We start from the raw sequence: 15,960 nt of genomic DNA, 5'->3' as shown, positions 1-15,960 counted from the left end.
CCAAAACCTCTTATACCATTGAAGTATTAGTACATTTGGCTAAGAAGAAGAAGATGCATATTTAAGACAATTTTGAGTATTTAAAAATATTTTCTGGATGAAACCCCCCATGCTGAATTGAAAATAATACATTAGTAAAATTTCCAGTTGGAATATCACACAAAAAAATGTGATATTTTAGTCTCTGAGGATGCCTCAAAATCTATGATTTATTTTCTTGCTTTCTAAAATTAGGAGACTTCTTAAAGTAGGCAAAGAATGTAGTTAAGACAGAAGGACAATATTAGCTCTACCTTTCCTGAAGTCTTCACGCCTTTCCACAGACTAAAGAAAAGAATGATTACCACCACCAAGAGGCAGAGGGAAAGTTGCCAGCGGGGCAAGCCAAGGTCGTGGATTCCACGGCTTTCGTGCAGGTGCAGAACTCCTCGCCTGCATACCAAATATACAGAAACAAAGCCAAGTCACTGGGGGAAAAAGGCTTTTGCACTTCTCATGCTGTGGGCAGCAGGAATGGGTGCTTCACTGCAGCAGTAGAAGCCTTACAGGCATCACTGGCAGTCAGTGAAGGTGCTTTGTGAAGCCTCTGTTCCCTGTCAACCCCTTCACATTATGGCCACAGCGTGTCTTAAACATGTCATAAGTAAAAGTTTCTGAAAGCAATTCTTGCTTCATAAGTAGAGAGATGTTTGTCCAATTCTGCTAACAAAATAAACTCTCAGAATTCAAATGAGTCAGAAAGAAAGGAAAAAACATTGGTAGTAAGACAACTAGAATTAGTGTTTTGCTTGTAGATTGTTATTGTTGAGAAAGGAATGAAAGTGGATGAGAAATACATGCAAAAATGAGAAGAGAATGTTATGGGGAGAAAGACTGAGAATAAACATTAACAGATGGAGCTGACAGTAGAACAGGGATCTATTTTATTATGCTGGACAATAGGCAAGAGAAACAAATAAATTGTTTAAGCTTTCTTATATTCTAGTCAGAGCTCTAGAAATGTTTAATTAAAACAGTGCCAAGATTCAAACTACATGCACTAGAAATCAGGGATTTGTGCAAAGGAGCTTGGCTTGTGCTAAGACTGCAATCCATGTAAGGGTGTGTAAATCACATTTGTAATGACTTTGAGATTGTACATCCAGGTTCCAAGAGTCTGTGCACCTATCTGCAGGAGGGGCAGGAATGTGAAGGGCTCTCTGTTTCAAGCTGCACTCACACATTGTGGTTCCTCTCAAGAGAAATTTCTTCTCATTCTCTCCTGCCCTGTGCTCTCTGCTAGGAAGATTCTCCTAGTCACCCAAGAGCTCTGGCACCAGTTCCTGACTAATTTCCACCCTGCATTCAGCTAAAGGGAAATAGTTCACCTCCACTGAAATCTGCAAACAGCGATTTGTTTGTTAGCACCACTGACTTTGTTTAGTCTTTGTCAAGCACTTGGGTCCCCTTTAACTTGGCATCAGACCCTGAACAGCCAACAGGCAGCTCAGCTGCTTGGTACTCACACATAAACCCTACTAAAAACAAATTGTTGAGGAGGTAGTGGGGCAGCTGCTCAGTAGGACTCGGTAAATGAAGGACCCAGTCACAGTTTTAATAACAGGAAATGTTGGAACCAATAAATTCTTCTCTGTGTCTTGGTTTTCCCATCTGTAAAATTAGGATTATTACAAATGTGTGCTTTTTCTCTACTCAGAGCAATTCAGAACATATTTGTTACGGAAGTGGTGAATATTTGCTCATAAACAGAGAACCAAACCAGGAAAAAAGAAATGCCAAGGGTTGTGATCTGAAAATTACTGTGCATCATTTTCACTTCAACACATTTAAGCTATAGCCAGAAAACAGAATTTAAGAGTTTTAGGTGTAGAATCTCTGGGATGTTTTTGTCAGGCTAGCGCTTTCTGGGGAGCTTTATGTATTATTCATCCCTGGACAGATTTATGTGATTGTCTTTTAGAAATTTAGAAAATTTTACATAAATAGATCAAGTTTAAGGTCTTGGAGTAGACCTCAATATTTCAATCCAAAATCAATCATAATTTTCATTTTTGATCCAAATATGTTTACACAGCTCTATAGGCTCATTCTTTCTCATTTTATTAGAGGCAAAAGTTACTTGCCTAAATTTGATGTGCTCAATAGAAGGGTGTCATTTATCTAAATTCTAGATGCCTTGCATCAGATTGATTTAGATTTCAAAAATGTCATCACTTGTGAGTAAATTAGTATATTAACTAACAATGTATTGGTTAGTTAATATATTAAGTACTTCTAGGAACATCTAAGTACTTCTAAAAGTTAGTAGTCATATTTATGAGATCAAACACAAATGGTTTGTATAAACTAAGAATCAGCAAAATGGATGAGGTATAAATAGACATAGTCCTGGTCCAAGCTATATTTCCTATTCTGGTAGTTAGACTATGTTTTTATGATTTAAAACTTAATGCAAATTGTAGATTGAAGATGCTAAAAGAACTGTCAGTGTATACAATGTGCAATCTATAGAAAGTAAATTGCACACTCAATTTAGAAGGCAATTCGAAGCATGATAATTGTGCTCAATTAGAAAGCTCTTCTACATGCATCTTCTGTGTTATATATTTGGGCAACCATAGTTCAGTCATCATTGCTGCCAGTTCCCTTCAGAGCATGAAATGTGGTTTTCCTTCACCTGTGGAAGTTTAGGCTGTCTGCATCAAGCTGGTGTGGACAGAGCCCTCTTCACAGAGTTTGCCAAGCTCCAGGAGTTTTAATTTCAGAAATAGCACTTATACATAGCAGCTTGCATTCAGCTGTAGTTTTGGTGGCAGTTTGTGTCCACACAGCAGTGTGAGGCAGAGCCTGTGGGACAGAACCTGTAGCTGTAGCTGAGCTGGCTCCATGCAGGCTGGACACCAGGCTCTCCTCACTGGAACCCCGGGCTGGGGGTGCAGGGCAGGGAGAGCAGAGTGGCTCCATGTGAAGGCTCTGGCCCAGCTCTGCCATACCCAGGGCTGTGTAAAGAGCTCAGAGTAGGCACAGCTGCAATGCTGAAGGAAATCCTGGCTCTGGGACAGTGCTGTCCTGCAGCCCAGAGCGCAGGGGAGCAGCTGAGCCATCTGAGGTGCAGTGTTTGTGCCCTGCAGTGCTGGGCAAAATCCAGGGGGATGCCAGGGGGATGCAGCAGCATCTGGGTTTTTCTCTAGATATTTCAGCTCCCTCTTGTGTTGGAGAATGGAGCTGTGTAATGGACTGCAAACTAGATTTTGGGAATTGCATCATTTGCCAGTGGCACCCTGGCTGGCACATAATAAGTTATTATTTGTACTTAATCACAGAATATACTGAGTTGGAAGGGACCCCCAAGGATCATTGAGTACAAGTGTTACATCTGCATAGGGCATCTCTAAGACATGTCCACATCTCCCATGCCTGAGAGCATTATCCAAACACTTGCAGGCTTGGGGCTGTGACCAGTGCCTTGGGGAGCCTGTTCCAGAGGCCAGCTACCCTCTGGGTGAAGAGCCTTTTCCTGATAATTGACATAAACCTCCTCTGACACAACTTCAGGCCACTCAGGTCCTGTCACTGTCACCACAATGAAGAGATCAATTTCTGCCCCTCCTCAACCCATCATGAGGAAGTTGTGACTGCAATGAGGTCTCCCCTCAGTCTCCTCCTTCCAGGCTGAACAGACCAAGTGACCTCAGCTGTTCACAGAGCTTCCCTCGGGGCCCTTCACCATCTTCACAGCCTTCCTTTCGATGCTTTATAACATCTTAATAACTTTTTTATATTATGGTGCCCAGAACTGCCCCCAGCATTTGAGGTGAGGCCACCCCAGTGCAGAGCAGAGCAGAGCAGAGGACAATCCCCTTCCATGCCCAGCTGGCTCCCCGATGGTGTGATGCCCCCAGGACAGGGACATCCCTGCTGGCTGCCAGGGCTCAGCTGACTCATCTTCAACTTGCCATTGACCAGGAGCCCCAGGTCCCTTTCCACAGTGCTGCTTTCCAGCATCTCATTCCCTGTCTGTACATCCAGGGTTGCTCCATTGCAGGTGAAATTTCTTTCTGAATCACAATAATAGAGAGAATGTTATCTCAATGCACTGAAAACTTTATTCTCCCACTAACTTAGCAATTCTGACCTCCTTTGCTACTGTGCCCCACTTCAGCATAATCCTGACTTTCCCAAATCTACTGTTTCAGAAGAGCTGAATGGAAAGACCGGATGTGATTAGCAGAATATCCATTCTCATTAGTTCTTGTTGCCTGATTCAGTCTTTATACACATTTATAGGCAGAATTGCTTATGCTGACTTTTGAAGTGATGTTTTCTCTTCTGGGAGAAGTTGCTTCACAATTGTTTAATGGAGATGGGTTCCTGCATCTTTGGGGTCCACAGCATTGATCATTTCTGTGATACTGAACTATGTGGACTCTTTGCCTGGGGTGGCATTTCCAGTGAAGATTTGTACCCTAAAGCACAAACCTATTGGTCTATAAAAGTAACTTTTTTTTATATAGGGCGAGGTTTTTTTTTCAGGAATTTATTGGATCACACACTTCTCATAAATTTCATCAACATGATGTTCATAAATATGACAAATGTAGACTGCTGTGACTGAATCTTGGTTTCATTCCTTTTATTAAGTAGGTTTTTGCAATTGCTCACAGCTGGGCAGACTCGTGAATTCTGTGAATTTCCTTTACTGAATCTGGCATGAAAATTTCCCTGTAAAATTTCTCATGCAGAAAGAATGGATTACAGCCCTGAGAAAAAGTACTGTCAGAGGGAAATAGCTGTAGCCCCATGTTTTTGACATTTTCAGTTTTTTCTAAAAAAATTCCAAGATTTGTTTCTACAAAAGATTGTGGTTTTTTGCAGGCACAGTACCTTGTAAGAAGAATAGTGATTTTCTTCCTCCAAACTGGTATTTTTTAATTGTCAGCCTAAATGAAAGCAAGATGGCAACAGACTTTTCCCTGGCACAAGAATGGAGAGAACAAATATAAAGTATGCCTGTGTTCAGATAAAGTATTTAAATAGGAGCAATATGGAGTAGACAGGGGAACTTTATTTGTGATGTACTTTTGTTCTTCCAAAGGAAAAAAGTTTATATTGAATTATTTTAACATGTGTGGAAAGGGTAGAAGGTTCCTCTCATTTTCTGTGTTCAATTCCAAACCACTGAAGAGGGAAGGAATTAAAGTAATGTGTGTCCCTAAAGAAATGAGGAGTTGGCATTTTATTCCTAACTGGATTTCTTTTATGTCTGGCTATTACTTAGGAGAAAAGCCCCAGTTATTATTAGATTTTAGCTTGGTTTGCCAAATTTACAGTGTACAAATACTTTATAGTTGATTTTAAGCATCTCTAATGAAGTATTGTAGAGTTCCTTCCTGTTGTAAGAAGCCATCCCCATGCCATCAGTGGCACCTTGGCCTGAATTAGGCCTCGACAACTGAAACCAGACTTAGTAAAATGAAACTCTACAAGGCCTCAGTGTAGAAACACTTCAACCTTAAGGTCTGCCCAGCTCTTGAGGCTTGAAAAAAAAAAAGCCAAACATGTTCTCCAAGGTTCTCCTGTCATTGCCTTGGCATGGAGTTTGCAGCTTGGAATGACTTCTTCCAAGCCTGAGGCTTAGAGGTTTTTCTCTGCTTTTCCTCCCAGCCAGATTCTGGACAACTGATAGATTTGGCCTAGATTGCAAGTTTTCCCTTTTTTCACTCAATATAAGTAGTGACAACCAGCATATTTCTGCTGAATTTGAGGTACCTTTCTTGTAGTATTTGATGAACTGTCACATCACAATACTCCCACTTCCTCCTACACTTTATTCCTGTGCTGGTGGAGATAGAGACAGTCAGCTCTGGCAGCTACAGTGCTTTAGGAAAAAATAAATTCTAAATTCATGGTCAGGCCAGCTTAGTGTGAAGGAATTATGTCCCAAAAGGAAATGTCTGTGTCTTTTCAGAATAATCACCAGCTCTCTGCTTGAGACCTGTCTGGGAAGTACCTTTTTCAGTCACTCTCCAACTGCAAAATAAATGTTTGGTGTTTCTGGTCTCCCTGCCCACCAGAGGCCAAAAGTTTGTGTGTGAGTGTTCTGATGTAAATACACAACCTGGGGAACCAAGGTGAAGCTGTATCACTTCCCATTTTCTTCATATTGTGACTCTGGCACAATATGAAACTTTATAATCAAAAGATTCGACTCTCCTTGTTGTAGGAAGACCATGAGCATGAATTAGGTTATTTGATATAAGAAAGAAACTGTTTTCTGATTTCATTTATTAGGTTGGATCTGAATACACTAAGACTTTGTACAAGCTCGTGTTGACACCTGAGCTGTACAGCTGGACCTGATGAGCTCATCCAAATACTGGATAAGTGAATATAATGCCCCTTGTGATTCCCTGTTTTTACAGCTGGGAAAACAGATGTTATAGAGTGTTTTAGTTAAGTGGTTACCCTTCTCATTTTTGCAATGTGATCTAGTCATTAATAAGTACAGGGCCTAGTGACCTAATTGCAGCCCCAAAATTCAGGGATCAAATCATAATGAAATGTCAAATTCCATTTTTATTCTTACCTTCTGAACACTTCACCTTGAGTCTACCTCATGATGAGGAAAGAACCAAAATATTTCAAGTTTCAGTGTACAGACAAGCATTAATTGAGCTCTTCCCCAGATCAGTGGAACTAAATCAAAACATCAGGAATTGATTCTACCACAACCTCACCCACTACAAAGTCAAAATCATTACCCAAGCATGGTGTGACAGCAGAATTTGCACAGAACCATTTTAAACAATAAAAAGGCAAAGCAGGAATTTAGAGACTGCATTTTACTTTACCAAGGCTTAAGCCTTTTATTGTAAGGGCAATAGATTTCACAGCTGTCATTATTTGCCATTTTAGTGAGCTCCTTTGAACTCAAGCCCCCATCTTGTTTTCAAAGCACTGAGTTTCATTTACCCAAACCCCTGCCAGCAGTTTGTGTATCACTACTGATCTTTCACTGTGCTGTCTTCAGAGAAGAAACAGCGGCCACAAATGTTAAAGAGCTATAAACAGAGACCCCGAGATCCCTGCTGGTTATTTATAGTAACAGGGTTTGTTCCTTCAGGGTTGGACTAAGTGTTTAGCAGGTGTGTGCCCTGATATCCTTCTATTCCCAACACAAAAATATTAATTAATTCATTATTCATATTAATTCAACAGCTGATTCAATAGCTTGATGCTCATCTCCTTTCTTTCTCCTCATCAAATCCCATTTTCCACTGTTAAGTCCATAATGAAAATATTTACACAGAGATTGGTGTCTTTGTTTTATAGTTCAATTGTTAATTTTTATACCTTTAAGGATTAATTCCAGCTGTTTGATTTGAGTGTGCCTTTGCCTGCCTCAGCCCGTGTTGTAGAACACTCTTTTGCTTAGGCATTGGTAAAAGTCTGTCTTTCTATAACCTGGCTCTTTCCTCCTGCTCAGTGTTTCATCTCACTTCACTGAACTATTGAAGCAGTGGAACAGAGGTCTGCTGTTGCTCTGAAACAGTCCAAATCTGTGAACAAATGGTTATTTTCAAGCCTTAAACTCAGCACAGTTTGGCATGAAGTCACCTCTGTCAGAATATTGCTGTGTTTTTTTCTCTAGCAAAGCTGGTGCTAACAAAAGTGGCACATAGAGAAGATTTGTGTGTTGTCCAATTCCATTTTTCTCAGTAGCAAGCACTGCATTACTACAGGAGAAACCAAAGATCACAGAGACAAAAGTCTTAGTCATCCTGGAAGAGAGACCAACATTACAGCTCCATTTTAACCTTAGTCTTCTGATTCTAGAGACTGGATACAAATTATTTTACCTTCAAGAGGAAGCTCCCTTAGACATAAAATTTTGAATAAAGAGCAAAGTCAGGTCAACACTTACTCATAAAATTCAGCTGCAGGAGTGAGCTTGTACTTTGAGTATTTAGTACCATTGCCAAGCACTGATGCATTGAAGAGTTTGGGATCTGTACAGTTTGGGCTGTTCCAGCTGTTGTGGCAGTTTGTCCAGGGAAGCTCAAATGTGAATGATGAAAACAGATAATACAGAGACCAAGCTATGATAACGTTGTAGTAGAAACCCACGTAAAGAGCTATGAGTATCACTGCATAGCCTACACCTAAAGACAAAGGAAAACTAGATTATACATTGCATTTGACATGCAACAGTATACACAAACACTGGAGTTAAACTCAACCATACATGATTGCAAATTCATTTTAGGTCTTCACACCAATAAAAAGGAATTTTTGACATTTGCATATACATATGAGGACACAATGTACTTGACCTCTAAACAAAAAAATTACAGAAATGGTTCTGGAAAATGACTGGCTTTTATCAAATCCTGTTGTTTGTCAGAAAAAGAAATTAAGCAGTGCAATGTCAAAATCTGTCCTTGTACAACTCCATTGCTGATTTGCTTCCAATACAGAAGATTGCAAGCCCATGTTAGGAGTGAAACTCACTTCATCTTCATGACGTCAGGGACCTTGGCAACTTCTCTTGGAAAAGTAAAGCTCGACACTTAAATGAAGTTTCCCTATTCCTCATGTTCCCACCCTGAACTAGTTTAGAACAAGCACTGATCCCTCTCCTGTTTCTTTCCCATTACTACTCTCTAGATTGGCTTCCATCAGTAACTGGCTCCAAATCATGCATGAAACAATCTGTGCTGTTCCACTGAGCTCTCCAGGTGGTTTTTGGGCATGCCAGTGAAACTTGGTGAATATCAGTCTGGGGCAAAACTGTGTGTGACGTTCAACCCTTTTAACTATCTCTCCAGGATTACAGAATTCAGACTGTAAACATTCTCTTTTGACTTTAATCATTCGCTTTGTGTTTTTGCGTATCATAAAGTGTGGCTGGAGGGTCTCTTTAGCAAGAGCATCCCAGAAAGTGCACGTTCTCATGAAAAGGGACATTTTCCAATAGTTTGGGAGGAAGCTTTGATAGTAATGTTGGACCCCAATAAAAGTTACTTGGCAGAATTGCTCAGGAATCTTGCTTTGCCTTGACTTCAATCATTCTCTCTTTACCGTGTGTGCAGCTTTGTTCTCTGAGTTCTCCCTCAAAGTCGTATGTATTTACTGCATATAAAAGTAGGGACTACAGTTATTTTATGAATGTCATTCCTGTCACACTGGATACTGTCACAGCAACTAGATGCAAACCTTTACTTCTAGTTTTCTTCAGTTAAATTTTTTGTACTGGAGACCTAGCAGTTGGAGATTATTACACTTTCTTATTTCTTTATAAAGAAAGGAAGTAGCAAACACTGTGAGTATTAATCCTGGTTTAAAATTTGCATAAAGAACAGATGCTGACCCTGAAGGAGTTGGCAGTTCAAAGACTGCTGTGTGCACAAAAGTTACTCTTTTCTCTGCAGGAGGCTTTTAATCCATAAAGCAGTTTGCTCATCCCTAACAATGGGGAAATAATTTTGAAAGTAAAAATGAAACAGTATTTTCAAATCCTTGGTGCTTAAATGAATCTAGTACTTGAACATTCAAACTCTAGTGATACACCATGATCAATAGAATGGAGAGGAGGGAGGAATCCCCCAAAAGAATAATTCTTTAAGTATTAGGTGAATGTTAAAACACTAAGTATGGAAAATACACGAAATACTAAAATTAGACGATTGTTGTTTAAAAAAGTGTTCCTGAAATTCCTCCAATCCAGGAGGGCAATGAGAGATGTTTAGTATCAAGATTTAAAAATACTGGATCAAATGTGTTTTAAATAGCTCTTCTCTTTGATCTTAAGAATGTTCAGGAATGAATTTGCTCTTATGTTTCTAGGTTTTCTTAAAAGTAATGTTGCACCACCCACAGTCTAAAATAGACCCTGGAAAAAAATGCAGGGATGAAAACAGACTATGTTACAAAGGTTACAGGGTATATTTGTAATTGCATGTGTTATGATAGCATCTCATTAGAAGTAGAGTGCTTAGAGTTCATGGCAATAATATTCATAGCTAAAATTAGAACTATAGTGCTGTTCATTTAGAGAAACTGTTATAAATTTGTGTAGACTGTGTACTTTTCTTTTGAGTGAGAGATTTGAGTTGTCCCAGAAACAACTGCAAAGCATTACCAATAAAACGTGTTTGCATGTTATCAGAGGTTTTAGTCAAATCTTTAAAAGTACTGAGTTTATACTGAGGTGCAACTATGTCTCAGTGCTTATTACTTTTTGAGAATCAAATAACTTATGCTATTCTATATTCTTGTAATAAGAAACATGAAAAATCAACAGTAATGTATGTTTAGTCCACCTTGAAAATGTCAGCTTAAAAACACAGCTGGAATGTCAACAAGAATATACATGAAATAAGTTCTATTTTCCTTTCTCATAATCTTTTCAATCCTGAAGTCAACACAGAATACCTCTGAGCACAGTGGTATTTGGCTCAAATGCTTTGAGATTCTGAAGGTCTAATTTTTGCATTTAGGTTTTCAAAATCCTCATTGTCATCCAAAGGTATATAAATAATGCCAACAGGAATTTTTATTGAGCAAGGGTATTCAGGTTCCTGGGTGCTGGGATGAATTTTGTCTCCCATGATGGGATTATAGAAGGGCAAGGTAAATCTATATGAATTAATTTTAAAATTTGGGGGCACATTATTTTATTAGCTCGCTTACTTATTTTTTGTTATATCACTGATTTTGCAGTGAGTTTGGGGTTTGAGTGGTGAGAAAAACCCCCTTCACTTTTCTTGTTTTGTGGCATTAGAGTGCTTGAAGAGGAAAGCTGTATTTTGAGAAAGAAGACTAACATTTACTCAGTGTAACCTATATCCAAGCAGCAGATCCATCAAGTTTGGATTGCTATTGTTAAGCTCCTCAGCTTTTGTCAGTCCCAGGATGAACATGATCTGAATTTTAAGGTTCTAAGGTCAGCTGAGCTTGCCTGGTTTAATTTCAGATATCTCTGTGTTGAAAAGGCTTTTGCATAAGATTTTAGATACAGTCTGGTATACATACAAAGGAACTTATGTTTTTTGCTGGCAAGCAATGCTTAAAAAAATTCTTGGGGTTCCTTAACAAATACCTTTTTCATGTACAGAGCACATATGGCTTCTTTCACACATTGATCATTTCCTGATCAAAGCCAAACACCCTGAAGAACCTAACCTGTTTTTTCCTTGCAGAATTATACAGTGCACAAACAACACTCCACAGCCTATTATTCAGTGATGCTGGAGAGTTAATCCTAGTGGAAAACACTCAATAGTAATAATGTTCAGATTTTAGTAAGTGTTTTTCATTGCTAAATCTGAAAGACACTTTACAAAGACTATCAGAATCATTGCTCCCACTTCACAGGCAGGAAAACTGAGGTGCAGAGATACCACAGACTCCTGTGATGTTACAATTCTAGTAGAACCTGCAGTCTCCATTTTAGCGTTGTAGCCACTGTGCTATGTTGGCTTCTGCAAAGAAAGCTGCATGCCCTGAATGGAGTAGTGGTTACCTTAGTCAGTGGGGAGGAGAGGGCTGAACTAAGCTGGATGGGATTTTGAATTTCCAATGTTTGGATTGGCAAACCCCTCCCTCCCCCTAGAGACCCCCAGTCTCTCCCACTCCCCGGGACACAGGGGAAAGGGAGGGCAGGGCTGAAATGCTCCTGCTCATTGCCCTCTGTTACACTCAGCCAGCAATCACCCTGAAGATGATTTCTGTGGCTTTTCCCATTTTGTGCTTCACCTTTGATAACATAAAGGCTTCAGACTTCACGGGCTGGGGAAAGGTCACCAAATACCACATTGTCTGTGAAAGATGAGAGATCTTTACATTGTTTGTGATCACACGTGTATGGCACCCTCGGGGCTGTTCAAGGGAGCAGGGGAACACTCACCTTTGAAAACGGGACAGATTTTCCACACAGTGGCAGCCCCTTCTCTGTTATATTGTCCCAGTGCTAATTCCATATAGAACAGGGGCATTCCAGCAATGATTAAGAAGAGGATGTAGGGAATAAGAAAAGCACCTGAAAAGACAGTAAAGAGACATTGTAGTCTTTGTATTGGTTGCGTTTTTCTTTCTCTGCTGCTTGCTTTGCTAAAGACAAAACCTCTGCTTTTGGGAAATAGAAAGGAAATATCAGGAAGGAAGAACCCATGTGTTCTCATCCCTTTTCTGTATTTTTTAAAGGTCTCAGAGACAGAATCTCTGAATAAAGCTATAGGCCTTAACTCCTATTTCCCCTTAATGCTTCCCTTCTGCTTTTTGACTTTAAAGAGAAAAAAAATGTGTCCCTGAAAATTAATCCCTAACTGAAGAAGAAAAAAAAAAATCTGAACACACTTGCATAGCTGAAAGGGAAAGGGACTATGAAAAATTTTGTTAAGTTTTTTTTTAGAGTAGTATTTTCAGAAGGGAACATGGAACCAGCAACAGAAGAGAAAACTGAAATCCTGTAAGGGCAGCTTAAACCACTGTGTGAAGTGTCTGCAAGAACTTCTGGCTTGAAAATTAATTACTATTGGTTAATTATATAGAATTTGTGCTTCCATGAAATATTTTGGATTTAGCTATAATAAATTCCCCTTTTCTTATGAAATGGGTTAAACAACACACCCCTTTCCAACCTGATGCTCATGGCCATTACTGTGGAGGATGTGGAGGTTCCTGCTAGGCCCCCTAGAGCATCTTGATATTGCAGCAGCACAGTGCTGGGGCTGCTGGCACCTTCCTGGAACACTTCACAAGGCTGAGCATTCTCATGTGAGTTTGTCCTGCCATTGAGTAACTGTCACCTTTGGAAAAATCCTGGTGTGGCAGCTATTGTAGCATAAAAAGTACTGCCAGCTGAAATACAAAAATAATGTAGAAACTACCTGAAAAATTCTTGGCTATTTTATATGATCCAGGTGACAGAGAAAAGATTAGCCTAGTGCATGGCTACCTGTGATACTATAAATCAGTTTATAGCTGGTGTCATGTTTAATAAATGTGGCTCTGACTGTTCTCTGCTTTGTGGTACATGCAAAGGGAAGCTTTTATTATATTGCACAGCTTGCTTGGTCAAGAAGAGTTCAATTAATATTAAACTTGCCTGTATTAAAAATGTTATTGGATTGCTTTAATAACTAGAGAGCTGACAGAGTAATTACATACACTGAATAACTGACTAATGTCCTTAGGAGTTGCCTATGAAAAGGAAACTAGATTGTGAATATCATGGTTCAGTTTTTCAGCAAAAGGGAAAACAACAGTAGCCTGAATATTTATCCTAACAGCAAGTAGTACAAACGTTTGCAAACCTTTAAAATCTGTTGTGCTGGTTTAGTAATTTGAAAACTTCCTTTGAAAAAGGAAGTAAGTTTGTATTGCTCCTAAATTTACTTAGAGACGGTAAAAAGCTGCAAGCATGACTGTAGTTTTTTTAAAACTTGCCAGTAAGCAGAATGAATTACATGTTTAAAAAATATGTTTGAAACTATTGTTATGCTTTTAAAATCTGAATAGTTGCTTCTTTACATTTTGAGCTTGCTTTTCACAGATATTACTGGTGTAAGCTGCCTTGCATGACTGCTCAGAAAGGGAATTTTGACTATATACTGGAGAATAGAATGGAAAAACAAGCTGCTCTCTTAGTCATACCACCAATCTACTTCTAAAAGTAACGTGCTGTAACATAATGGTAAGGACAATGTATTCAGCATTCAGTCATAAGTTTAGTCATTTGAAAGTTGAAACCTTGCAATGAAACAGAGACAAGGTATATCAACAAAAAGAAAAAATAGCTTAAGCCTTTGAGAATGCATATTAAAAATTGAAATATATTGGTTGTATCACTTTGGAGGCAAGAATCTTCTTCATGATGCAGTGTAATGTAAATGAAACTTGCATTTGCATAAGCTACTACAGTATCAGTGATGCATGTTTTGGTAATATTTTAGTGTTGTTTGTAATCTGTTTTCTATGATTGCCATGGTGAACTGTTGTATGTTTGAATACTGTACAGAAAAAAATTTCTATTCAACAGATACTTAATACCCTGCAGTTCTGAGCTCTGTTCAATGTTGAAACATACTCAGCAAAATCTGTCTGGGATACTAAATATTGCTTTCACTATATCTAGTATTTGGAAAAATTATTTTAGGTGGTTTTACTGTCAGATTTCCTGCAAGTGAGCTTTTGAAGTGCCATCCTTGTCTTGCTTTGATCGTATTACAGTGTGTGGAGCTGACTCACAAACCTGGCTTGTATTTGGGAGGTATGGAGTTTGCAGGGAGTGACGTTTGATTAATGTCATGAAACTGGAAAACATGATGCCTATTCAGGGAAATTTGTATTTGAGAAGATTAATCCTGGAGCTGTGTAGTGGACATACGTATGAAATGCTAGTTTAAAACATGCAGTTTTCAAGTATGACTAATACCAAGATGAACTGTGAAGTGTACTGTACTTAGGCATACTTGCTGAAGTGTCATCTGTTTGGCTGCGAGTCATTCCAGGCTTTAGCTAAAGGAGGTTTCTTTCTTTTTTTTTTTTTTTCTTCCCCCGCCCTGCCCCCGCAAGGGATTAATAAGGTGTGGTGTAATTTTCATCAAAGAGCAGTTACACAGTATGGCAGGGTTTCGTAGCTGGGTTACTTTTCAGGTGCTAAGTGATTGAAGTATTTTGAAATTGAGATAAATACCAAAGTAAGGGTGCTTAGTCATATTAGTTTGACTTAATGTTTTGGAGTCTTCTGGAAACTTTTTGTTTAGCAGCTTCTGGTTAGGTAAAAAATAACAAAAAGTCAGGTACTTTTTGTAAGTATCTTTATATTTGCTCTTATTTTCCTCACCAATATCCAGAATCAATTTTCATGGTGTTCGCTCAACCCTTTCTGGGATCAAGACCCCTTTGAAGAAAAATAAATGGTGGTCAAAGTATCCACATGAAATAGATACAGGATAGAATGGTCTGGAAAGGCTTGTAAACAGCCTGTGTGTGAGAGCTGACCAGTGTCACTCAGGGCTTGCACAGGGGCTCTGTCTTAGGGTGTTTAGGAGCAGTGTCCTACGAACAAGAGATGTTGTTTGGAAGATTTCTTTCAGTCCTGTTTGTGTGAACATCCTGTGGGCTGGGGAAGAGGCAAAGCAGTCCTGGTGGGCCCCTTGCTTTAGCTGCACTGGTGTGAATGGAAGCATCAGCCCAGACCTGTCTGCAGGAGCCCTTGCTGTGAATGCCTACCCTGCGGGGAAGTCACAGTGGGCCAGGCAGGGTGGCCCCATGTGTCACTCCTGCCCCACCACTGGCCACAGAAAGGACAGTGCTTTAATTGCATGGATGCAGTGTCACATTGGGATAGGCCAGACAGCTGAACTCTTATGAAGCAGAGCTTGGCTAACACTTCAGCCAGGCTTGCCAAGCCCTACCTTCCCCAGCTCGCTGGGGAGCTGCTTTGGCACCAACGCGCCGAGAGCGCTCCGGGGATTCCGCTGCCCTCGGTGAGAGCACACAGCTGCATCCCGCAAGGCAACACTGCTGTCAGCAATCCCTGATGGCTCCCAATTCCCCTCTACAGCTAAAAACATGAAGTCATTAACATCTGTAATGCAGCTCTGGCACAAGGGCCACACTGGACTCGACTGAGTCATATGAAGCTCGAAAGCCACAGGTTGGCTTGGACTGCTGTGAACGGCTCCATCTCTCTCCTGACACATTTCACAAGATCCATACACGTCCCTTTAAAATACCAGTGCAAATATGGGGTTAACACAGCCTTATGCCTTATGCAAAACTAGGTTAGATCAAACCCTCAGCTTCTACAAAAACCATCTATGTGAAACTTCAAGTGGAGACTTACTTAGATTTTTTTAAAAAACTATTACATTTAATGAAGGACAAAATACAAGACAGGCTTTGCATTCCTGTGTTCAGTGCCAGAACAACTTCTTAATTTTGGTATACCAG

At 39.7% G+C, this 15,960-nt stretch overlaps 1 protein-coding gene across 1 annotated transcript in view; it reads right to left on the bottom strand.

The window, feature by feature from the left end:
• SLC6A2 (solute carrier family 6 member 2) overlaps positions 1–15,960 on the bottom strand; it is a 57,232-nt gene that overhangs the window by 24,627 nt on the left and 16,645 nt on the right. Inside the window, exons 2-4 of the mRNA XM_014893855.2 lie at positions 11,909–12,040; positions 7,925–8,162; positions 294–432 (exon numbers count right to left, since the gene is read on the bottom strand). Coding sequence (XP_014749341.2) covers positions 294–432; positions 7,925–8,162; positions 11,909–12,040 — 509 coding nt within the window. The remainder of the gene's footprint in view (positions 1–293; positions 433–7,924; positions 8,163–11,908; positions 12,041–15,960) is intronic.

Source organism: Sturnus vulgaris, chromosome 12 (assembly GCF_052056855.1).
Source record: "Sturnus vulgaris isolate bStuVul1 chromosome 12, bStuVul1.hap1, whole genome shotgun sequence".
NCBI lineage: Eukaryota > Metazoa > Chordata > Aves > Passeriformes > Sturnidae > Sturnus > Sturnus vulgaris.
This window is presented reverse-complemented; position numbering and strand designations above follow the sequence as displayed.